The sequence below is a fragment of the Scatophagus argus genome, chromosome 17 (assembly GCF_020382885.2).
Source record: "Scatophagus argus isolate fScaArg1 chromosome 17, fScaArg1.pri, whole genome shotgun sequence".
Taxonomy (NCBI): Eukaryota; Metazoa; Chordata; class Actinopteri; family Scatophagidae; genus Scatophagus; species Scatophagus argus.
The window spans coordinates 17,417,435-17,443,745 of NC_058509.1; the positions used below are offsets into that span (position 1 = coordinate 17,417,435).

At 38.6% G+C, this 26,311-nt stretch overlaps 1 protein-coding gene and 2 long non-coding RNA genes across 3 annotated transcripts; 2 read left to right on the forward strand and 1 right to left on the reverse strand.

Moving 5' to 3' along the window:
• The first annotated feature begins 4,772 nt into the window (after positions 1-4,772).
• On the forward strand, positions 4,773-13,289 carry LOC124074816 (CMP-N-acetylneuraminate-beta-galactosamide-alpha-2,3-sialyltransferase 1-like). Its single transcript, XM_046418098.1, has 7 exons — positions 4,773-5,852; positions 6,111-6,390; positions 6,572-6,768; positions 6,956-7,135; positions 8,106-8,151; positions 8,252-8,371; positions 8,766-13,289. Exons 2-7 carry the CDS (start codon positions 6,151-6,153, stop codon positions 8,931-8,933), a joined length of 951 nt encoding a protein of 316 aa, XP_046274054.1. The 5' UTR covers positions 4,773-5,852; positions 6,111-6,150; the 3' UTR covers positions 8,934-13,289.
• Positions 13,290-14,183: 894 nt separating this feature from the next.
• On the forward strand, positions 14,184-26,018 carry LOC124074819. Its single transcript, XR_006845923.1, has 4 exons — positions 14,184-14,228; positions 14,519-14,586; positions 15,906-15,950; positions 25,158-26,018. It is a non-coding gene; the product is annotated as an uncharacterized LOC124074819 (long non-coding RNA).
• LOC124074818 lies at positions 16,165-17,790 on the reverse strand. Its single transcript, XR_006845922.1, has 2 exons — positions 17,586-17,790; positions 16,165-16,918 (listed from the first exon to the last, which is right to left on the reverse strand). It is a non-coding gene; the product is annotated as an uncharacterized LOC124074818 (long non-coding RNA).
• Positions 26,019-26,311: the final 293 nt, after the last annotated feature.

The following is a 26,311-nucleotide window of genomic DNA, read 5'->3' on the forward strand; positions in this document are numbered from 1 at the left end:
GCATTCCACCTGAAATTCCTTTTGTTTTATCATTTATTCGTCCATTTATATAATTTTGTTTTTGTGTGTAGCATAAAGGGATTACAACTATAATTTCATTGTATAATCCTGTTTGTATCATGATGTTAGGCTGGGGATGCTAGATGAACAATCTGAGGATCACAAAAGTCCATCAGCCTCATCCTCTATTGACCATGAATGTCTTCACGCATTTTCATTACAATTTACATTGTTGAAATATTTCAAGTTGGACCGAAGTGTATCTGTTATGCATCATATTTGAATCCGACTGCATACCATACTGGCACTGTACTGTATACTACAGTGACTGCTCACATGAGCTCTGTTGCTCAGATGTACTCACCTCTGCTATCCTCACAGCAGTCAGCTGCATCTCTTCTCCCCAGAGTGTTGGTGATAGTAAATTCCCTTGTCAAAACCTTAATCGCACCCTGACTGGCCCAAAAAATAGCTTAGTGAGGAAATTCTTGATCTTCCAAATATGATGTACAACTCCAAAAAAATAATAAGGCAGTCATAATCATGCACTTGGCAGGGTAGAAAAAAGTGACTAGGCTTTCGCTGGGCTCTGTTCTAATTGCTTCCCATAGATCAGGTAGGCAGAGCTAGAGCCAGAACTAATTGAGCACTGCTGGTTCTCCTGCTGGACTTGGGTGATTCGTCGTCCATGACTGATGAATGTGTCTCCAAAGAAGAGCCTGAGCCTTCCACCGTTATTACACCAGTGACTAACATCTGTTGGATCACTCTCTCAACTTGGTGAAAATAGGAGCCAAGTTCTGGACCCTTTACACATGCAGTCTCCAACTGCCCCTCCCCAAATCCACAGCTATTCATTCAGTCTCTATGGGACCTCCTCACAAGAGGATTTATGTCATATGTAACAAGCACAGCAAAACATGTTCTCAGATATTTGCACAGTACTCTAATACAATGTCATTCCTCATGCAGGAAGTTTGTTCAGGGTTTATTGTCCATCCACCTAAATTCCTTTCATCATGTGAGTCAAATACACTTTCGTCATGCTGCTCAAACTTGACACTTGTTAACACCAGTACAGTTTTAAATTACAGTCAGCCTTTGTATTGTGGTTGTGAAGAGAAATTCAACATTAGTTGTGAGAACAAATATCTGTCAGCAATAATAATAATGATATATCTGCACTGAGCAATGATGATCAACTCATTTCCAACTCGTTTTTACCAGCTGGTTGAAACATGAATTTAAAATAAATATGGTTAAGGTTCTTCAATGTCTCACACAAAATGCAATTGTTATGTGGTTATAGCACTCCCTAAACCAGAAAAACCAATTTCTACCATCCCAGACTCAACTCTAGGAGAGCTCATGAAGGTTTGATTTGATTGTTTGGAAACAATTTCTTTGTGATCCACAGATCTAAACCTGCTCAGAAACTAATCTGGCCAGCATGTAGAGTCTATGCCTCTCTGCAGGGAATGTCTGTTACAGCAATGTGGAAAGCTTGTTTATCACCTCATAAAAAGTTGTCATTGTAAGTCTGTGAAGAATTGGCTTTGCTACGGTGGGTTGACAGATGGCTGTATTCACTAAGCCAAGCTGACAACTCCATCAGTTGTTGCGATTGCATCACCATCCATAGTGAGCAATTACATTACCATTCATCATTTTAACCAGAGAAATTACATCAGTGTAGCTTTGGCATGACAGCATTTTCCATGTATACATTTTTGTTCTAACCACAGTGCTAACCACTGCACCACCGTGCCACCCATATACTACATATATATGTAAATATGCATGCTATACATATGTGTGTGTGTGCATATATGGATATATATGTACATATAGTTGAAAGACGTATATGTGGGAGGCACATGTGTTGGAAAATATATGTGGCATAGATAAAAAACATATATGTTCATATATTTTCTTTCCATGTGGGACTGTATAGTGAAAAAGGTGTAAACAGCATGATGCAACAACAGTGCTGCTCTGCTGTTGCATCATGTACATCTGTCCATCCAGTCTGATAAGCTGGAAGACTAAGTTTCCATTTTCAGGGGACTGAATAAGATACAGACATTAGGTTGTTTGATTATTTAATCTTATCCCACTTCCTGTTACACATATGAGATGTAGTTGAATTGTACCTTTAAATCTGTTATGTTATGCAAAGTGTTTTCAAGGTCTAGAATGAACGTCCTTACTGAACAACAAACTTCTGTTTTGTCAAGCATATGGGGATATTTTTTAAAATGTTCTTTATCACACACTGGAGGGAATATGTGACAACACTACCATCTTAGGCTGCATAAAATCTTCTAAAGTCCACTTACTGTAATGAACTCATTTTGTTAGGCCGTGATGTAGCAAAATCCCAGCAAAAAAAGAGGGAAAACTTTCCTGAATGTAAACAGTGTCCAGCTGCATGGAGACACCAGGATCAGCCGAGGTCCTCGGCTTTGCTTCCACGTTGGAAATGAGACAAATCTCAGCCCATCGTTTGTTTGTACCGAAGCGATCACGTGAACGACTGTGTCAGTTAACGACACGACACGTTAGCACCGTGTTTTAACTTGTTTAAACAAAACAACAGAACACAAGAGCAGCGTCACGCATGCAGCCGGCGTAAACACACTTTTCTGTTGCCCGCAAAGCCCACAGTGCATTGCGGTTTTCCCACTCGGCCAAGTCACACTTTGGAGCCCTATAGCCTTCTAAGCCGGCTGTCTCGGTTCGGCTTTATGAGTTGGTAGTTCGCCCGTTGCCGCAGTATGGATCGAGTAGATGGAAAGATGACAGAGTGTGAGGCCACTTTAAAAACTGCTGTATGCAATAAAACAATCAAAAGCTATTGTCTTATGCTTTGAATTTTCTTCTGCTAACCTCAATCTGCATTAAATTAAAATATGTACAATCATAACATAATTATGTTTGAACATGTATGCACATTACATCATTTGCAAATAAAGTGAGAAATAGGCATTATGTATGGCATATATGCAAAAAGTCAGACATATATGAGCTATATATAAGGCATCATATAGCTAGGTGTCATATATGACACATATATTTCCTATATATCCACATACATGCACATATATGACCCTAAATATGGCATACATGCAACATGTATTCTGCATGTATTCTGTATATATTTGGATATATGTTCATATATTTCCTTTCCATGTGGGTACGTTTGATGCCATGTAGCTTGTATCAATGAGTGCAAAGAGGCAAACAGTGGAGAATAACCTTTGAGGGGGGCAGTGGTGTGTGTGTGTGCATGTGTGTGAACTAGCTGTGTGGCTTTCACTGGCACAAAGCAGAGCAGGTTCAATTTCCTTTTCCGTGTTATTAGAGGTCAGTGTGACAGTCCAATAATGCGGCGCCCCTCACTTGGAGAAATGAGGTCTGCTGCTGTTTCTCTCCCCTCACCAGCTAAGCAGATTGTTACTGAGGCATTCGAAAAGGTGTGGACCCTCCCCTCATCCTGCTGTAAGACAAAGTTGCATATGACTCAGAATTCTGGGGTACTCTGCCCTGCGGTGTCTTGGAGAAGATGAAGTGATGCATTGTCTTAGTGAAGTGCATGCTGATGGACATGTTTAAGGAAAACAGTTATTCTCGTCACAAAAATAGATGTAGTGTTTGAAAAGTGTGAATTTGCTCCTTTAACTGTGTAAAATGACTCTGAAATCAAAGAGTAATAGAGGTTTGCTTTCCCACCACAATATTTCACAATAAAGAATGTGCAAAAGGCAAAAAATAAACCACCCCCAAATTCCAACACATTTTTGTTGCAGTTCTTATGGTTGAAGACAGATCTGCAAAAGGCACTTGGGTACAGAAAGCACATTTTGAATCACGTGAAACTGTCTTTAGAAGGAAGTGCAATTTAGCTCGTCCAAAGTCCAAATCCAGTATCAGTACAATGCAAGCACAATAACTGTCCATATTCCACAAGATAAACCTGAGAATCTGCTTTGTGTTTGCCTTCCCATAACATGGCAACAGCTCACTCATACAATCCCTTTTTGAGAACTTGAGCTTTCTTGGACAGAGTATTGCTGTCCAGCTTCATCACAACTTTCTGAAGCACTTCGAACAAGTATTTCAGTTTAAGAGGGTAATTGAGGTTCAAAGCTTACATGAAGCCAAATGCAACATTGTCCAGATCATGCAGTACTGTCCAGAACTTCTAAGACAGTCTCAATGTTCTCTGGTTTATCAGAATGAACCATGATCTCCTCATCGGGTCCTTCAATGACACATCGTGCATGTGAGCCAAAAAGCTCTGCAGTCACTCGCCCTTTATGTGCTCCTCTCTTTTCAAATAGCTGTACAAGTTTGTCAGAGCTGTGAGAGGTATCTGGACTGCAGGGGCATGGTGGAAATGTGTTTAAATTTTACATTTATCTGAGAACAAGAATTTTCACAGACAAAAATAAATAAATAAAAATAAAAATCTTATAATATCTCATAACTCTATTAGTTTACATTATCATTTATCCCACTCAATATTTTGTTTTGCTGCTAAAACAATTGATTTTTAGTTAATGTATACACACTGATTAACATCCTGGGTCAACAGTATCAGTTCAGAACTACCTTTCTGTAAAAAACATTCAGCAATTTTCCTTCTTCTCAATGAAAACGTGACCAAGTTGAACATGGATGGTGAGATCTGCCCCAGATAGGCATGAAACTTCCACTGCAGTGCATTTCCTCAATCACATACCCCGCTTACTTCAAAGAGCACAGCCTTTCTTGTATCATAGGTGTAGGAATGATTAAGCATGGGCAATAGCCAGGGACAGCGGGCCCCCCAAATCAAATTCTGCTTAGGGTTACAGAAAGGCTTGGCCCGGCCCTGGATACAGATAAGATTTAATTCCGTTTTTTAGTAGGCAGGATAAACGTTTTTTTTCCTCACACCAGATGAGAGTTCTAGTTCTAACAACCAAGGAGTAACAGCCTAAAATAACTCGTTATTTATTTATAAGTTTTCAAGTGAATCGGAACCCTTGATAATCACCGCGTCTTTCCTCAAGGGCAGGGCTATGAACTGTAAAACTCATAATTCCAGCCAAAGAAAATAATTAGTCGGAGGGAGTCCATTTTACTATCCGCATCACGACTGCTTACAGCCTCGAAGCAATGCAAAAGCCACGCAGCCGTCATGTTCGCTGCTCTTCCCGGCTCAGCAGAGGACTCCGTGGACCGAGATGCGGACTGGCAAACGGATGAAGCGCAGCCTGTTTCCCACGATCCTGATCTTGGAGGGGATAAAAAGTTTAAAGAACGAATGGATATATGTTTAACTGACCAGATGGTAGGCTATGTTACACCTGGTGGAGCTAGTAATATATGCTGGTTTTATTGTCTTTTATTGTGTTGACAGAGGAGGACAGGGAGCCGCGGCAGGCATTAGAATTTTACTTTGAATATTGGTACAAAGCTTATTTAGTCCTGCCGCCCTTTGTGCTAAATTAGATGCAAATATTTAATTATTTAGAGGTTATGGACACATACGCACTCGTGCTGTTAGGAAGAGATCTAAACTTATTTTGTGAATTTTTGATGACCGTTAAAATTGAAGGTGAATCGACATAAATAAACTGTCCCTATGAAGAAGATTAAAATTTCAAACTTTTGGGCAGCTTCTTTTTTTTTCTTCATTTGTAAATCATAAACATAGTTGTACAAGCCACACCCCTCCTCACTTTATAAGAGTGGGAATAAAGCTGACAGCTACTTGTTTAACCTCATCCTACCGTACAGCCTTCTGTTTCTCTCGTTCACTCAACATACCTGTTCGGATTTACTCCGGTCAGATTTCCTCAAATGTAAGTGATTTGAAGTTTATTTTGACTCATTTATGAATGGAAAAATTACTACAGAAATGAAGTGAAATAATAATCATGTGAAATGACAGAAATACTGCGATGTTCATTTGATGATGACGCATTTGACTTGTATGAAGATGAGTTTATGTAATTTAGTTAGGTTAGTCTAATTTATTTCTAGCTCTCCACTACAGCTCGACACGACAAGTTTGTTTATTTTTTGAGACTCATTTGTTCATTTCACCACATACTTCACAGATTTGAATCCATTCCCAGTCACGAGCACCACATAACCAAGATGCATTCAAAAGTGAGGCTGCTCATTTTCCTGCTTTGTGTCTATGGAATTTGTGTGTTTTTGAGAAGACATATTGGGTTTTCAGAGTTCATACTCCAGATTCAGAGCACGGGCCCCTGTGCTTGTGAGAAATGTTTATTAGAGGATGATCCTTGGCTTGTGCAACGTTTCAACAAATCTGTTGATCCATTTCTGTCAGGAAGACACAGTCTCTCAGAGGATGCTTTCAACTGGTGGACGGTAAGGTGTAACCTGTTTGTGTAGCATGTTAAACTGTCGTCATCGCTGTCAAACATTTACTTGTCTCACAGATTGTTTTTTATAATACAACTCGTTACCGGTTATCTATGTCTATATATATATATATATATATATACATATATATATATATATGTCTATATAATATCTATGTCTGTGTCAGCGCTTACAGTTTGAAAAGCGCAACTTCAGTTCCTACAATGAAACGGTGGACAGGCTGTTTCAAGTGTTCCCACCCAGTCCAAAGTTGGTAGAGCCCAGTCCTAACCGCTGCAGGACTTGTGCTGTAGTGGGCAATTCTGGTAATCTGAAGGGATCACATTTTGGACCTCTCATAGATTTCCAAGACAGTGTCATAAGGTAAATGATTCATCTACGAACAACCGTTTTAATGTCTTTGGTTGGTACCATCTGAAAAGAAAAAAAAAATGATTTGAGACAGTGGGACAAAACAGCTAATTTGACCTTAACCGGTCAAAATTGAAGTGGTCTGCTAATGTTTTTCTGCCAAGGACAGTGACAAAATATATCCCTCTGTACCATTTAGAATGAACACTGGTCATATCAAAGGCTATGAAACAGATGTTGGAACCAGAACAACTCATCATATCATGTATCCAGAGAGCGCCATGGACTTGGATAACAACACTCATCTTGTGCTATTTCCATTCAAGATACAGGATCTTGAGTGGCTCATAAAGGCCACCACCACAGGATTTTTTGGAAAGTGAGTATCTTCATGGATTATGATTATACAGTATTTGCCTTGAATGTAGATTTATAACAATAATAATGATAATAATAAGAAGAATAACTTTATTTATATAGCACCTTTTAAAAACCAGGTTCCCAATGTGCTTAACAACCAGTTCAGAGCCCGCAAATCAAACACAACAGAAGAGCAACATAGAGAGTAAATATAGAGAATTGATTGAAGTCATTTAAAAGACGTTGCTGACCTCACAGTGGGAAAAAGCATGACTGGGTGATTTTTGGAGACTTTGTAAAATGAACTGATAATGATAAATCCACTAATGAACATCTTCTGCAATTATTTATCCATTCAGCTTTTTTTTGCTAGTATTGTTGTTAGCTAGTCACTGGAAATCAACAATTCAGAATGCAAATATTCAGTGCGAGTGCAACAGGTAATGCAGGCCAGGCAAGGTAGGCAACACCAAGTGATGACTGTCTTCGTGTCCTGGAGTTCATGTCTTGATGGCTTTGTTTATCCGTTGTCAGCTGCCTTTCTGAAGCTAGTCGAGGACAGGTATCCAAACATCATTAATTTACAACATACCAATTGAGGTGTTGGCCAGTGCATTATACAGCTCTGTAAGAGACTGAGATGTGAGAAACTGATTCTTTCTTCTAATATAATAAGGTTCTTCTGATAGTCTTTGATCTCAGGCTTGTTGAGGATAGGCTTCCTGCTGATTTTAGCATGTAGGGACCATTATGCATGAGGTCAAGATAGAGCAGGGGAAGAGATACCTGAAAATCATTGTTCATGAGAATGTACAAAGATCATCTGCATCCCTGCAAGCAATTTCATCCTTCCTGAGACAGGGTTTCATATTAAGAAACATCTCTGCTTTAGTCTTCTTTTGGACAGTATACAGCATAATTTTATTCACAAAAATATACAGAATAGTTCATTTTATATTGAGTTTGACATTTCATTGTATTTTCATCAGGTCATATATGCCAGTAAAATCAAACATCAAAGCTAACAAAGATTTGGTGAGTATTGTTTTTAATGCACTTCACAATAGGCTTAATTGGCTGCAAAGGTAATAGTTCACCAAAACAAGTTTAAAAGTTTGATTATTCTTCATAACAGGTGATGGTGATCAATCCAGCTTTCATGAGGTATGTTCATAATGGCTGGCTGGAAAAGAAGGGCAAGTATCCATCCACTGGCTTCATGGCTTTGGTTCTTGCCCTGCATATTTGCGATGAGGTAAGTTCATTGTAAAAAAAAAATTAAATTGTAGTTAACCTAATGAAAGTGTTACCTTAACACACTATCTAACACACTAAGTCCAGTGTAAATGACACAGTGTGCTTCTCAGCCTTCCAGAATTATGAAAACTATGCATAAAACATTTTTTTGTTTTTCCACCTTTATGGTGAAGGTTAGCTGAGGCAGATGTTTTTGTGTTTTTGCTGTTATTATCCTTGTTATCCAAGAGGCCTCTTGGAAGTAAATGCTTTGCCATTTAATTGTATAATCAAGTTTAACCAGTTTAATCATTCAAAGTTTAATTTACTTTCCTCTGACAGTTCAATAATGTTAGGCTCTCGCAGCAGCGTGTCAGCCTCTGTTTAGTTAGTATATGTCTTTGTTTTCCCAGGTCCATGTGTTTGGTTTTGGAGCAGACAAAGATGGAAACTGGAGTCATTACTGGGAAAAACTCAAAAACAAAAAGTTAAAAACTGGAGTACACCCTGGAACTCATGAGTATGAAATTATCCAACAGCTAGCTGAGCAACAAAAACTCATGTTTTACACAGGGTTTTAATTTCTCTCTCAGCATTTAAAGTATTCAAGCCTTCACAGCACACAATTTACAAGATTATGAAGCCTACAACCCTCAAAAAGCACGTCTGCACAGACTAGCTTCCAAGCTGCACGAGTTGCTTCCAAGCAACTGCCTTGTCCTCACATGTAAACCCACCATGACGTCACCCATTACACTGACGACTACTGTTGTGAAGCCTCAAGTCTGGCATATCAGTTGTCGCCATCTTGGTTTTTTCTGCAGGCAGACTATAATTGAATGAGATGGTGGAGCTGGGGAAGATACTCAGTGCTACGCCATGAATTGTGGTAGTGACTTTTCAAGTGCGAGGGAGCCTCACCCTAAAGCATAACCCTGATTTATTGTATATTTTACTCCAAATGTTACCAGAATTTTCAAAATGAGCATTGTGCTGTATTGGAGAAGACTCGAAACTAGAGACTGTAGACCATAAATTCATTAGGAAACGGTATACAGAGGTAATAAATCAAGTGTGAAGTAGGGTCAGTTTTTCATAAGCTTACAATCAAACTTCTTTTTGAAACCAATGTACCATTGGCTTAAAGCACTGCCCAATTGGTTTCATGTTTCAGATCCAGTGCTCCTTCCAATATTTATACAGTCAACTGTCGTACCCTGAGAGATCTAGTAATAATAATACGGGATGCCCCAATATGTTGGAAGGCAAAAGTGTTTGATACATGATAATAGAGTTCATATGGGGATAACAATGCACATTTGAAACAGTCTCTCCTGGAAGGCATTCATAGTGTCACAGTTGTTTCTACAAAAGAAAAGTAGCAGTTAGTTGCAGCTCTTCTTACTTTCGCAACTCCGCATGTCAGGTCAACATTTAAGGTTCACATTTGTGTTTTTAAACAAAATGTTTCTGCAACAGTTGGATGATTTACAAATACATTTGGTACAGATATTTATTTTACCCAAAGCATGGATTGTTACAACCTTGGTAATGCCTTTACTTTGCATATAGCACCACAACTTGTCCCGCATTATGCCCAAAACGAATTATTATCAGTACAGTAATTATTATCTGCTGAACATCAGCATGTTAGCATTGTTTTTGTGACCAGGTTAGCATGCTGATGCATATCGGCTGAAAAAACCACTGTGCTTAAGTACAGCCTCAGTAGCTTGTGCATCTGTTTAATGTCACAGCAGTTAGATGATTGTGGATGCACAGAAATAGTGAAGTACATTCATTCATTATAGTTGTTCTCAATTTACGATCTGAGAACCCCCAGGAGTCTTTGAGGGGGTTTCAGGGGTCCCTATCACAAAGGGGAATGATTTATTTTTGCTATAATTTCATACATGACTGAATGGGTTCACGGTCAGTTAAAGTGTCTCTTTGACTTGAAAAAGTTTGAGAACTACTGATATGTACTATTTATCTTTAATACAGAATTAGGTTACATTGTTTTATTGACTTGGTTAAGTAGCATAACTATGAAATGTTGTATAGGCTTGACCTGTTTTTTTTATTAGAAAACAGTTTTAGCGTGATGGAAGAGAAAGATTTAATGTAAAATACTGGTGTGAAATTGGTGCCAAGGGGAAAGCATTCTCCCTTTGACCAAACATACTATCTTCAGCTAAATAAACACGATGTAGGCCTAATGCCTCAGCTAGAGCTCGTCCAGTTTGTTTAAGGTAGAGCAGACACATCTGGTCTTTGCGTTTTTTTCCCTTTTTTTTTTTTTTTTTTTTTTGTTTTTGGTTTTTTGCATAATGTATGAAAATCACCTGGAAAGCAGGCAGATGTCCCTTTGCAAGAGTGATTAGCCATGTGACCATGTCACTGGCTGCTAGTCAGCTTATGAAATTATATCAAATTTGTATAGTAAATATGAAGACTGACTTTAAACATTAGGGGAAAAAACACATTTTAAAAAAACAAAATCTAAAAAATAGCTAAATTAATAATAATAATTATAAAATTGTTAACTTGGAAGAAAAAAGGCAGGCTACATCATTTATTGTGTTTTATTGATAATGTTATATGGCTATCTATGACACTTTTACCTGATAAGCCACAGGATGTGACATAGGTCTGAGAGATACAGTGATCATGAGACAGTAATAACATTTGTCATAAATTCAGACAAAGGTCAACAATGGTCAGAGATAATGGGCTGTATACTGCACAGATTATAAGGCCTCTGGGTGTAAACTTGTGACTTCTTATCTCAGTCCCTAGACAGAAGCTCTTTTGTTTGGTCTTATTTACAAACACTTTGTATTTACTATAGAAATACTGTAGGTGCTACAAGAATACACGTATTTTTTTGAAAAAGTGGTTTAGATTAAGGGATACCTGAGCCCATCAGTTCTTTCAGAAACCTGTCTTTTCCATCCATCCGTCCATTTTCTATACCTCTTATCTGTCAGGGTCACAAGCGTGGCTGGAGCCTTTCCCAGCTGACTACAGGCGAGAGGCGAGGTACGCCCACAAAGACAGACAGCCACAGCACACACTCACTCGTAAGGGCAATGTAGAGTAGCCGATTAACCTATTGTGCTGTTTTTTGGGATTGTGGGAGGAAGTAGCACCTGGAGGAAACCCACACATTTTTTACTAATGCACTCACTTACACTGACTACACATGTTGTGTTAATTTAAGTTGCTTCATAGGTTCATTTCTGTGTAGTTAAATTTTCTGCTGCATGGGATTTTACTTATGTGTATGATCACGGTTACCTTTAGCACACCCTGTATTTGGGAGATGCACTTTGGTATAGGAAAGTTTTAGTTGGTTGCTGTTTCACTTAAGAGAGTTTGATCCTGCAGTTAGCATGTGTTGGGTGAATGTGCAGGTGTGAGTTATCAGCAGTGATTGGTTCTCTAGCGTGGAAAGTCTAGGTTCTTATTTTTGTGTGGTGCAGCTGGAGCAGTTGTCTCGAGGACATGTCCAGAGCTGTCAGGTTGCTGGGGGTTTTAATCTGGCTATTGTTTAGAGTGTTTAAAAAGGCGGGGGGCCGAGAATTTTTTTGTTGCTGTAGGATGCTGTACTGACTGATTTCAAGAATTTCCCTTCAGGGATAAATAAAGGAATTCTGATTCTGACTGTCAGGAAAACCTGCACATGAATTTGAATCAACTAATTGTATAAGAATTGTCTCATACCTTTCTGTTTTTTCATGATATTTCTGCTATCTACATGCTTGTCAAGTTGTCATGCTCTGTTACATGTTTATTTATATAATATTTATATGTAAACCTAAGGGTGAATGGGAGAACAGATCAGAGTAGTTGTTAAGTTCAAAGCAAGCAACAGCAAGTTTTTTCATAGCTTCATTTCGTCTCGTGCACCTCGGAGACTGAACGGCCCTATCTGGTGGAAAATGCATTGATCAGTCACAGCATTGAAAACACTGGCAGGTGAAGTGAATAACAATTACAATTCAGTGTTCTGCAGGGTTGGGTTTTGGCAATCATGTGGATGTTCTCTGACACACACCACCCACCTGAACATTGCAGACCAAATACAACCCAACCCCCCACATAAGAATGGCTCTTCCTGTCAACAGCAGACTCCCTCCAGCTGGACAAGGTACCCAGTCACCGACAGGCTCCCCAGATCCCAACCTGAGAATCTGTGGGATGCACCAGAATAAGCCGAATCCATCCTCCCTCAATGCACAGGATCCAAAGGTTCCAGATTTTATGTCACTCTTCTTATTACTATGCTCTACTGAGTCCTATTACTTTATCCCAGTTTGACCAAACAGAACACTCTCATATTATTCCATTGTACAAACCGACAGCAACCATTAGCAACTCATCTCTATGCTCCATGAACAACACACACTGTTCATGTTTTCCTTTCCTATTGTCCTATTTTGTTCTGCCACTAGCCCAGGCCACTTGTAAATGCTAGGTGTGGCTGCATAGATTTTATGAACAGGTCCTTTACTAAATATATTTGTTTTGCTGTAACCTCGTCATTCAAGCCGGGTTTTCCACATACTGTACCTCAACTGACTCAGCTCTGTATTGCATCACATATTGTAAATGCCCCACCTGTTCTTTCATCGTGCTGTCAAGATGCTTTCCACAGTTCTCATTTACATGCTGTGTATTTCTTCCATTGGTAAATGTCAACTTTACAGACATAGCTGAAATATTCTTTGGTTTCAGCAGTACTTGTTAGAGACTGACTAGTCCTGCAGCAAAACACTTTAGTGTTCACCTTTTTAATTCTTTTTCAATGAAAAGTACAAATCAACCTTAAAGGCTTGCACCTTGATTGTGACTTGTAACTCCACTTGAGCTCAAGGTTTATGAATTGAAAATGAATGATAAATGATTAAAAACTATCTTTTTTATTACTGTGACATGAATCATTTTTTCCCTGTGTTTCCTGAATCAAGTACTGTTAATGCCCAGATATTCCTGGTGAGTAAATGTCTGAAGGCTGTCCACCTTGCTGATGGGTCAATGCTTGTATCAAAATAGTTGAGGAACTAAAAAGAGAAATAAGAATATATATCCTTGGAGTATCTACAGCAGTTGCATGCAAACACACACACAGGGGCTGAGCATTGTGAATTCAAGTGCACCTTGCAAACAAACCAACTCAACAGAAGAGAACTGCAGCATGCAAATCAAGTATGTCAAAGGCTTTCGAGCGAGATGAACAAAAAAATTTGTACAAAGAAAGATAAGCTCAGGCTCTACTGTTACAGCAGAGTGAATTATGGCACTGACGGTAATGTGAATGTGCAATCTAAACCTTAAGCATGTTTAAAAGCTTTAGGTTTTAGATTTAAGTTTAAAAAGCAAGTAAAAATATTTTTGTTAGTAATTTTTTTCAGTGTGAAAATATTTAGAACTGATCATTTTAATCATTCGTTGTTAGTTAAAAATTATTCCGATCTGAAACCAAAGCAGTTCATTATTGCGGTACTCATTTTGCAGATACTGTAAGTGCTATCGTTGGAAAGTGGAAGCATTTAGAAAACGGCAGCAACTCAGCGAAGAAGACCACGTAAAGTCACAGAGGGGCGCATTAGAGCGTAAAGTCCTCAACTCTCTGCTGATTCCATAGCTAAAGAGTGCCATACTTTCACTGGCACTGATATCAGTACAAAAACTGTGCAGCGGAGCTTCATGGAATGGGTTTCCATGGCCAGGCAGCTGCATGCAAGCCTCACATCACCAAGTACAATGCCAAGTGTCGGATGGAGAGGTGTAAGACACGCCTGTGGACTGACGAATCACGGGGTGATGGGTGATGGGTGAGTCACTTACACGTCTCTGGCCTGTTTGATTGGGTATGTATGTACAAATAATATATAATGGATATATAGGTGATTCTTTATTCGCTGCAGAGAAAAAGAGAAAAAGATTTTTAGCAGACATGGCCACCTGTGGCACTGTTAATGAAAGCATTACCAACCAGCACGACAGAACAGGATCTCATGCTATCTATGCTATCTCATGCAATCTATACTGTCACTGAAAATCGAAAGCCAGGGTTTAGGCTTGACATACAGTCTGCTGCTACACTTTCATTAGAATCATTTTCATTTGATATATCTCAAATAAATTGGTACATTTTCAGGAACTCGCCAATGACAGTGACGTGTGAACACTACTGACTGAATAGAAGCACAAGCCTGACATCTAGTGGTGAGTATACAGTATAGCCTGTAGGTGCAACTAGTACTATGACTGAGCAAGTTAAAAAATTAGATAAAGTTTTTTAAAAAAGAGGGTATTTGCTCTGCAATGTTTAGTGTTAAAGGACATCTGTGATTACCCAAACCCAAGGATTCCCTGCAGAACATTGCAGTTTAAACAGATGATCAATGTTATTCACCTCACTCAGTGGTTTTCATGTTGTGGGTGCTCAGTGTATTTATAAGTAAACAAACCCTAGTCCAGCAAGCTCACTTTGTGTTATATTTTAGCATCATACTCACAAAAATCTTATTTTTTTTCCTCCTAAACATGTAAGAATGTATCTCTTTTATTAACTCTCTTGTGGTGAGGCTACATTATAAAACATGAAGTGCTAATGTATATGGTTATTTTATAAATTTAATTATAACCACTAGTTGCTCAATAGTCTGAAAGATCTAATAGAAAATAGGATGCGTTCTGATTTTTGAGTTTTATTCATTTCAACTTTTAAGGTCCTTTAACAATTTTAAATTTGCTTTGTCATAACTACACAACTCCAGAACTAAAAAACATCTGCACAAGGGCTGAAGTAGTGCTACACATGATGTCACAAACCTGACAAAATCTATACGCACACAGTCAACAATTAAGTGGACTGGAGAAATAAACACAAATTTTGGTAACAATAAACTCCTTTTTACTCAATAAAGTACTAGCTCTTGCTTATTAACAGATGTATCCAGGAATTAGACTGATCCGTACACTCGCAGAGTCTCTATTTATAGAACTCTATTTAAGAGGTCAACATGAAGCAGGCGCAGGAAATCAGCTGGAGCTGTACCACAGCTCACCCCCTCAAACACACCATATTTGATCTTTAATTTCAACTCCCACGCCATGGTCCCTTAATGATTTATAAAACCATGTTTCCGTATCTTCAACACATTTGTTTTCAGTTTTAGGTCACTTATATCCAACCAGTTGTAATACACGAACAGAAATGTGAGACAGTAGTCTTCATACGAGACAGGAAGTTTTTCCTCGCCACTGTCGCCAAACGCATACTCATTGTGGGGCTTTGCGCTGCGACCCGTTTCTCTCTGGTTCTCTTTATCTGAATGTGTTGTTTACACACCTGTAAAGTGTCTTGAGATAACTCTGTTATGAACTGGCACCTTAAATAAACTGCACTGAATTGAATAACATATTACATCATCTTTCAGCTGGTCTGCATGGTTTTCATGCAAGTATTCAACACTGTTACACAACAAGGGAAGCTCTCACTTTGACACTGTATGATAATATTTCTTTTGATTTGTCTGAAGGGGGGAGGACATAACAGCATCATGCACTGTCACCATGGAAACAAGGTAATGAGCACAGTCTATACTTGTCACATTCATTTAGTCGTTTATTAGGGCTGCAGCTCATGATTATTTTCATTATTAATTACATTAAAATCAATTCATCATTTAGCATATGAAATGTCAAACAAGAATACGTGTCTGTGACATGTTCTCAAAGCTCAAGATGACATCTTCATAAAACTTCATTTGTCTAAAATACAATCCAAAAAGCTACAAGATGGTATGAAATGGTAAGAAAAGACCACATATATAAGAGTTACATCTGTTTGGATACTAAATACTTAATACTTAATCTTTCTTCTAATTGTTTTTTGTATGTTTTCTTAAACAGAATAACTGACCTTATAATCCTGTGATCTTGATGTGAATGTGTCACTTCCAGGCAGTTCAAGTAAACAACCTTCTCTCAGCCTCTGCTGCAACTGATTACAGCTGAGTGTAGGATGTTTACATGAACTGACTCTGAACAACTGATATCGAGGATATAAGCCACCAGAACGTTGTGGCTCAATTAGTACCTATTAATACAACCTTCCCAAGACAAATAAGTTTGGATTTTAGAGAAGCAAATAAAATGACACAGCTCTTCCATATCTGCGGAGCAGGAGGCAGTCGGCAGAAGTAAACATCAGACTGAAAGCTCTGCGGATAGACAGCTTCCAGTCGGGGATGTTTACAGCTCCAAACTACCTGGTGTATTCACAACTTTAGTCACAGGCAATATTGTGCTCAGCCGATGAAAATGTCACAATGTTGACAAGTAATGGAAAATTTAGAGAGAAGGAACACGACCATCAAGCATGTTAGAAACTATGCAGGCTTCATCCTGCAGGTACATCTCTGTAAGTGCAGTAAACCATATGGAAAGTGGCCATCTAGCCGGTAACACATTGACTGCAACTGTTGATGATGTCTGTGGCGAATCCAGGCACCCGTGTCAGAGGCATTGCTGCCTGTAGTCTTGCATTTTGCTGAAACAAAAGAAGTTAGTCTGACCTCATTTCCATTATTCTGCACAAGTCTAACTGGGTAGTCATACTGATGCTGAGGACGACTTTCAATGACAACGCACAAAAATATTAAACTGAAAACTCATTGCCATGCATCTATTAAGACTAATGACTTCTGGGCAACCGCTATGTGTCTCTATGACTTAAGAATCCTTTTAAAAACTTTATCTGGACTTATTGCTTTGCAAACATTAACAAGTTAGCTTGACGTGTCGTATTAACTTGCATCAATGACATTAGCTATAACACTTCGGTCAGATACTAGACCGTGTCGCAGTATACGGTACGGTAATGTCAGTGAAGTTACACAGCTGGGAAACATTCACTGTTGCAAGGCCAGCTACTGTGTCCTGTCCTGACTGACTGCAACACTGAAAAAGCTAACTTAAACAGCAAGATAGCCTTTAGTAACAAGCGTCGATTGCGGTAAGTAAAATGGTTTCGGCAGAGAACCGCTTGAACTAACTTTGTTTTGCCAGGAAGACTGCCAAAGCAAACAATGTTAATGTGGTAACTGTTAGCACTAGCTCCTGTTAGCCAACGACCTAGGCTAGCTAGCTCGCTGACATAGCTAGCTTCTGCTAGCTTGCCTGTGACCCTAACCTTCTGCTGTCTGACGTTTCCTTACCCGCGAATAAAACGATGATTCCCAGACAACGTTAGGTTGACACCCACTGCAGTGAAACAGTTTGAAGTTTGAGTCGATTCGGTCATGTTGGTTCCTATTCTAGGCAGCCCGTTAAGTTTCCTTCCGTTTTCATTCACTTGTCTTTATTTTGACCTTTGGTTACTCGACACCAACATTGACGTCATTGTCATAGCAACAGAGTCCCGCCTACCGTGAGCCCGGGGAGCTGGAATAATTACATTTACATTTTACACCTGACATTTAGCTCTTATTTACAGTATCTGAATGCAGTGGTCTTATATATATAAAGTTAAAAACTTGACAGTAGCAAGCAAATTCAAAGCTATTGCAGCTTTCTACATCTACCACCCAGACCTACTTACTTAAACAAGTTAAAGTAGGCTAATCACACTCCTTAATTCAGGCAAAGTGTAGCAACCAGCTGTTGGTGGAAGAAGTACGGAGATCTTTTACATTGCTGTGTAAAAGTACAAATGTAACAGTGAAAGAAATACCCAGTTTAAAGTAGGACCTACACGTTTATCATTCAAAGAGTGTTTTAAGCAGAAGTGACAAGGTCAGTTCAGGTCCTATGGCTGATCATAAGGGAATAAATGCCAATTTTGGTAATTAATTGCACAAGTGTATTATTTCCTGTGTGTATACATGTGTATGTTAACAACTGTATATACTGCTCTGTTTTATTTATTTTTATCCTAATCTGAAATTAATTACCTGTGTATGTTCTATGTATGTAGCATGAAGGGGGCAACCTGCTTTCTTTCCATTGTGCAGCACAGCGTTGTACAAGGACAAATAAATGACCTGTAAATTACTCTATATTTAATTAGAATATCAAAAATATTCCTGTTAACAGTTTCTAAAGACACCGTTTTTACTAAAGGAATACTTTGCTTCTCTGACCTTCTGGTATCAATTTAAAGTCATCACTTTGGTTGCTGAGCAATTGGGTTTTCACAGCATTTTAGAGGCCAAATTGACCCGTGAAAACAACAGATCATTGAGTTAGAAAAAAATTGTTAATTTATCCTTAAATTACATCTCATTATCATGTATGACATGAAACAACTCATCTATAGTCATAGTTTGTTAGTCAGTGATATATACGTGTATTTAGTTTCAGCTTTACCGGACTAACCAGTCCACTAATCAGTCCTTGAGGGAAATACTCAGTCCAAAACGGTTATCTGGTCTGCCAATAACCGGCTGCCAGTCACTATAAATTAGCATCTCTCTGACATGTCACCTGGGTGAAATTCGTCAAGTACCTTGAAGCTTTAAACATTCACCAGCTGATGTACGTCCTTCGTGTTTGTATGATATGAATTTCTGTCCCACCCCTGTGCAAGATGATGACAAGTAGCTGACATATTTGATGAGTAGTGCGTTCATTATTCCAATTAATGGATTCCACTGCTCAAAGTGATCATTTTGGACAGTCTGACTTTCTTCTTTACCTTTGCACATGTCTTTATTAACACGTACTTCACATTACTTCACAATAAATGGTGATATTCTGAGCTTTTCAGCTCTAACATCAATGGAGCAGGCAGGAGTTATGTGTCTCACTAAAGGACATACTGACAGTGAGAAGGCCCTAATGACTTAGGGCTAACTTTCTGATGTTACCAGAGAAATAAGCATACCATCAGCCCTTGTATGGACTATGCTGTATTTTTTTTTTCTCAACTGTTTTGTCCAGTATCCTCCACTTGAGGTCAGGCTGGATCCATCTACTCTCCATTTCTTCATAATTCAGTTGAACCAAGTTAACTGAGAACTCTTGTGATGGATCACAGGACATTTATTCACTATTTAATATTCAATGCTCATGAATGTGGTGCTAGATTACTTGAGCCGTTCAATTTTTGGTCGGAAATGTAAAGCAAGATCAGCAAATGCAAATTTCTAAAATTCTCTCCGAATATATAATAATAAAAATATCATTAGGTCTCAGGAAAGAGGTGTAGCCCACAGTATGTAACACTGCTGAAGATTTCTTAATAATTTATGTAACATATCTCAGTTATTTCTTATGAAAAGAGCGGGTGAAGAAAATCCATCTATAACCTAACCAGGAAAATTGATTCCCTTGTCATTCTGTGTGGTCTGAAATTGCCCAGAGCTATTATGAGAGAGACTGATTTTCTCTGTGCAGTGGAGTGGAACATTTTCTCCTTGCAGAGCATTTTGTGAGATGTGAACAGATTCATAAGCAACAGCGCTGGTAAGGAGGTATGTTGTCATGTGGTCTCAGCCAGATATCTTATACATGTTCAACTTCAATGAATCATTTCACCAGATGTTGTCTTAAAAAGTGCAATATATATGTGTGCTTTTACTTACTGTAAAAGTTCAGTATGTTTCACTGAACCAAACTGACGCAGTTTCAGATTTCTCTTTTAAAATGAGTCTTTGAAATCTTTTTTTGATGCTTTTACTCTAATAAAGTAATAGCAACATAGTAAATATTTTATTTTAATATTTTTGAAAATAAATGGTTCCATCTGTGTTTTTTACTGAAAGATATTTTAAAGTAAATAAATGGTTTACTGTTCTATTCAACAAAACCTGCTTACAACATCCTTTCAGCCAAAGTGGTTTAGAACAGCAGGAACAAAAAGGAGAACAAAGCTCATGAAATGTATACATTTCTGAGTATATAAAGAAATCATCAACACAACAGACAAAATAAAATAATAGATAAATATGTAATCATAGCAAAATAAAATATTTGCTCTCTGTTGATTTTTGTTGGTATAAATTTCATATGAGATATTTAATTTAACAGATTCCACCTAGGGCCTTTATATTATCCTAACATATGATTTACTAAATAAACAAAGTGGGTTGGGTGATTTCAACAACAAATGTTCCCATGTGGTTTTAAAAGTCAGTTTTTGTGGAGTGATATATATCACAATCAATACAGGCTTGAGCAGTCATTTTCAAGTTTCCATGAAATGTGTGTCTGGATGTTTTTACTGCAGAGGCTGGAAATTACTGAAGCTATCAGGGCTTAAAAATGTATGGTTTGGTGGAATGTGGGCTTGACTGTGTGGGGTCTCCCAGCTTTGGATATATAGCCTACCGATGGTGCAGCTTGCTCATATTACCTGAAGTTCATGAGCTCCACCAAATTGCAGAAATAGTTTTATTAGTTCTGGGTATGTTTTGTTGATGTTACAATCAATCGGTGGCCATAGACAAATACATGATGAGCAGTTGTCTGCTTCCACTTAAAATCTACTTAAATCAAGTCTGAATTACTTTAGAAGTAAGCCATCAGTTCTTGTTGTTTATTCGTATATAAAATATACTTTACAATATACTAATTTTATTTAAATGCTTTATACCAGCTATACTGGCCTGATTTGAGTGTCTGTGCATACCCAAAAGAGAAATTTTGTAAGATGTGAGATAACTTATATACGTGTATACTTATATACAACAACACAGCCTATGCAGGCCTGGTCACATCAACATTTTGAACATTCTGAACAGCATTTACAATTTTGTGCTACTTTTAGTTAATTCCAATAGAATTAAACTCTTCATCTTTCCATCCCAGTCAGCTAGCTTGTAAGTCACCGACCCTCCTCTGTTGGGGTAAAAGCTGTCCCTCAATAGAGCACTGGTTTGCAGACAGTCATGAGACACGTGTTGACAGCACAAATGAAAGGGTGAACAAAATCAGAGAGAAAATAGAGAGAATCTACATGAGCTTGGCTTGAAGTTGATCAAGAAAAATAATACACAAGGGATGCATCGTGTTTCTGCGTCTTGTCATACAGCAGAGATCGTGATAATGCTGAAAATATGTTATATCTTTGCTACAACCATGTGTTTTACACAGGCTGAGCCTTTTCATGTCATGTCCTCCACAAAAGGCAGCAAAAAATAATGGCTGATTGATTTCTAAGCTACTCTAGTTCTCCCAATTTTCTGCATTTAATAGTCATACCATTCAACCACCTCTCTGTCCTATTCAGTATAGGAGTCTGTTCCATCAGGCCCTGGCAAAAGGGGGGTTAAACCATAGACAAGCCACACAAGTCTGTCACACACTTAACACACAGAGACACAAATACAGCACATTTATACCTAGGGACAATTCAGATTGTCCAATTTAGCTGATGTGCATGTGTTTGGACTTTTGGAGGAAACTGGAACACCCACACAGGCATGGAGAGCCCAAACTTTCTTGCTGTGAAGGTACAATGCTGACCACTGAGGAGGTGTACTGTCTGAAAATCAACAGTAACACAACTAATCCCTTAAGCACAACATGGCCATTGTGAAGTTCTTCAGGACAAAATGTGAACACCACGTGAACGCAGTGTTTTTCAACATTCTATGGAGTTCTACAATCACACCCAAAGGACTATGGGAGCTTTTTATACAATGGGTAGTTCCAGGTTTTATATTTGATTGGTTCACATACATACTGGCCGTGATGTTCATTCCCTTAGCTTCGAGTCCCCTTCACTCTCCTTCAAAGAAAGTGGGTTACTTGGGGGCTGGGTGTGGAGGGATGGGGTAGGCGATGTTCAGGGAACAGGCAGTTACAGCTTCACTCCCAATATAACCAGAGAAAATCGCTTACAGACCTTGTGACCCAGCAGATGTAATGGTGCAAAGAAGCCTCATGTAGGTGTTCAGTGAAGCGCAGAGGGTTGCTGGTTGTGTTGGCAAAAAGTGAATCTTTCTCTAGTCTGTCTTTTTCAAGTTCAGTGTGTACTTCTTCCTGGAAATAGCACAGCCATGCAGCCTGAGATGCACTGACAGAACTTTCACCTTCTCTTGCCTGCTCAAGTTTTGTATATTGCAAAGCTAAATGCCAGCAATTGGGATAGACACATGTGAACCTTCAGCTCTTCACCATCACTTAAGGGAAATATCAAAGGCTGCAAAAAGCTCTGCTATCTTGCTAATCTTGTCTGTCTCCTGTTGGTGATGGTGTGCAGTGGGCTTATTGAGAGATTTTTCACTGAAAATAACTGCCTCTTATGTCTGGGAACAAAACAGATGAGAGTTGTAAGATTGAATCAAAACAGTATGTTCACTAAAAATTCTTCAGCGTTCTGTAAAGCTGAGATGAAAGCATCAGTCAGATGATAATTCTAGCTACAAGCCCAGATGCACTAGCTGCTACGATCCTTCGATGCTACAGCAACCCCATATGTTCTACTTGGCTCACATCCCAACTCAAGACTTCCTATGTAATATCTATTTCATTGCTTGTAAATATACTAAAAATGGCAAACTAAATAATAAGTAATATGTAAATATGCAAACTGTAATATTAGGCTGCACAGACTATATCACATTTTTTTTTCTTGGGGGTGGCGAAGAGGCCTCTCAACAGATCAGATTGGGTTTGTTCCAAATTTGTCTCCGTGGTTTGGCCTTGTAAGAATGTAACATTACGCTTATCACCTGAATTGAGTGTCGAGCGCCGTTTTGTCTTTATGATTACTGAACTGCTGAAATTTTAGATAATGTTCCATTTAGGCAGATTGCTAAAATTGATGAAGCATGCTGTGTTAATAGCCCTAGTGACTTAGCTAACTAGTTAGCACCATCACAGCTGGTAAAGTTTATGCTATTAAATAAAATTATTAATTAATTTATTATTGAGCTGACTCTACAACCACAAATAAGAAAGAATAGGAAGATTTTCGAAAGGGCATCCGGGGTTGGGACCTAAATGGTGTCTGTCTCAGCGGATGGAGAAGTGAGATGTGTCAGTGTGTTATTGCCAGGAGCAACATCGAAACCAGTTAACACATTTTATTGTGCGAGTTACTCCATAGTAAAGTGTATCTTTCACATTTAGTTATTTAGAAATGGAAAAAATTAGCTTCCTTAACTTCATTCAATCACAGAAAGTCTGTTTTTTTGAACTGCATGCTATTGCTGTGTTAGCCTGGTTAAAATACAGTAAAAAAACAAAACAAAACAAATAACAGCAAAACTTTACAACTGAAATGCTTTTGCAGGAAAATTTACGTATAAAAATTGACAGTTATCAAACTTGTTGCCAACTAATTTTCTGTCTGTATGCTAATTGATCATTAGCTTTGATAAGCTATGTTTTGTATGCAGAGATGTAATTTAAAGATGCCAGATAAAAATAAAGTGTCATGACAAGAAAAAACTTACAAGTACCTCAAATGTATACTTAAGCAGAGTACCCGAGTAGAAGTACATTCCACTGCTAGTATCAGTCTGTTTCATACTTAAACTATATGTGGTGCATATTAGTATTACAATATGCAGTTTGGTGGATTTTGTTTATTTTTTGGAAAAATAAAAGTCATATAAAAAGAGCACAGTTATCACTGGTAGTAAGGCACTTGCCCTAATTCATAAAATTGGGCTAAAATAAATTTATTTTAAATTGCATAAGAAGCATGAATTGCTTTATTTCTAAACAGCATTTTAATATGCCCTGCCATCTTATGGCCTAAGCAACATATGAATTGGAAGTTGCCAGCATTATCTGTAGTTGTAGACATCCTTAACTAAATGACATCAGTGCTACCAAACAGCCAATTGTTTTTCATTATAGTCATACATAATAGTATAGAATGATAACTTGTGGCATCCTTGACAGTGGTGGTCGACAAACGCCTAAAGTCAAAGAAGTATAAGGTCCCAGACGCATATGCTCTGTGTCTGTGCATGCAGCCAGCTGTGGAGTAACATAAGTGATGGACCTAACAGGAGGTCTCTGCTTCTTCTGTCATCCGAAAGCAAGTTTAAAGTCTTATAAGTCATGTTACATCCCACCAAAGCCTGTCAAATCCAAAAGTTCAAAGTGGGTTTAGACAGTGTTTATGTAGCACTGTGACAGCTCTTATGAAGGATCAAGTGGATAATGCCCTGAGTTTTAGGTAAAGTGCGTTTTTGTGGACTGACAAGGAGATATTTTTACAGAAATATGAAAATATGTCTGCTAGGTGTAAGGTGCTCACCTTCCTCAAGCACTGTGTAGACAATGAATAAAGCACTCAGTTGGACCGTTAAGGTTCCATCTCCAAGCAGTTTTATCTGTTCAGTTAAAAAGGAGGCTGTCACGATTTTGAGTAGAGGATTACAAGGTCTAGGGGATATTTTCAGCACTCACTTCCTATCCTCTCTCCTCTGCACTCCTCTTCACAAATCTGTTGTTTGCCACTTTACTGTTCAATTGTCAAAAAGGCAAAAATTCAAAATAAAATCATGTCTTCTAAAATAGTAGTGCATTTAGTCAACACTTGACTTTGGTTTTTAAAGTGAAAATCCTATGATGATCAGTAAGTTTAACTTTAAGCGTGGTATTATTCACAAGAACTAAATTAATACGCCAGTGCTGTACTTGACTAAAATCTTGAAATATCTCACTGCTCTTCCCGCTCCTTCTCTTCAATGGCCTTGGAGGATTTATGTTTTGTGTTAAGTAAGGCTGAAGCTACTCATGTTATCTCACTCTATCAATAGCAAATACATTAACAATATCTAGTCGCTGCAAGCACACTATTAATTTACCACGACCTGTCCCTACAGGGGCAGAATGATTGTTGGAGGCAACAATGTGTATCTGCTTACCCTTCCCTGGGACACAGTGTCGCTACTAGGGGATCAATGTCCATTGAGCTTGGAAGAAAAGGGGCAGGCAGGCAGCCAAGCAGCCGACTGGAGGAAGCCCTCAGCCTCAGCTCGAGTGACGCTGTCACTTAAGAGGTCCCAGCAGGCCCTGCAGAGACAGAGAGGGATGCGCTGCCCGATGCTGGAGCCATGTCCTTTCACACAGAAACATGGACCAATGGTCCTCAAAGGTTGAAGAGGACAGAGGTAATAGATATTTCTACCTCCGGTTCATGACAGGAAAAACCTACACTGCCACTGACAGTTAGCCTAATTGTCAGTCAGATATAATGACACATCACTTGGAGAAGTGCAGGAGATCTCAATTCAAGAAAGACAAAGTAACATTTGAAATAACACATTCTTCCTTGTACACATAAAAACTTGAATCCATAAACAATAAAGTGGATGCCCTGTTCAATACCTATGAGGGTTGCAACAGGCTTTCTTGGTCTGGTGTGACCATTGTGTTGGTTAATGTTATTTTTAATTCTTTATTTTTGCGTTACTGCACTGAATCAGTTCACTTACATTATGACCAGCACTGTGTCTGATACAGTTTTACATTAACAGCTAGAGTAAGAATTGTGATTTGTTATTTAGTAATCACATTACAGTGGGGGCCAGTTGTAAAAGGGCTCATTTTAATACACTCAGTTCCTCCAGCCAGAAAGAGACTAGAATGATGATACATACTCTGCATATTCTCTCTCTCTTTGCCTGTGGAAAAGGAGCAGCATTATGTCATCTTTGCATTAGTTCTCAAAGAAAATAAAGTTACATCACTTGCATCTGGTTTCTGGTTATAAATGAGCAAGAAGAACTTTCGCTAATATAGATCTCACTAGAATATGCTTGCCTGGTTTTCTGGGAAAACAGACAATCACAGGCCATCCTCACAAACTGAGTGACCATGCAAAAAGGAGATTAGTGAGGGAGGCCACTTGGACACCTGTGACTACTGTGAAGGAGTTAAAAGCTTTGGCAGCTGAGATGGGAGAGACTCTGCTTACAACAACTCTTGCCCAGGTTCTTTATCAGTCAAAGCTTGATGGGAGTAAGTCACTGTTGAA

Excerpts from the sequence above, each read along its gene's own strand:
- LOC124074816 (XM_046418098.1), top strand. The coding sequence starts at position 6,151 with ATGCATTCAAAAGTGAGGCTGCTCATTTTCCTGCTTTGTGTCTATGGA. Across the intron at positions 6,769-6,955 it reads TTCCAAGACAGTGTCATAAG|AATGAACACTGGTCATATCA; the intron begins GTAAATGATTCA and ends TGTACCATTTAG. Across the intron at positions 8,152-8,251 it reads TCAAAGCTAACAAAGATTTG|GTGATGGTGATCAATCCAGC; the intron begins GTGAGTATTGTT and ends TCTTCATAACAG.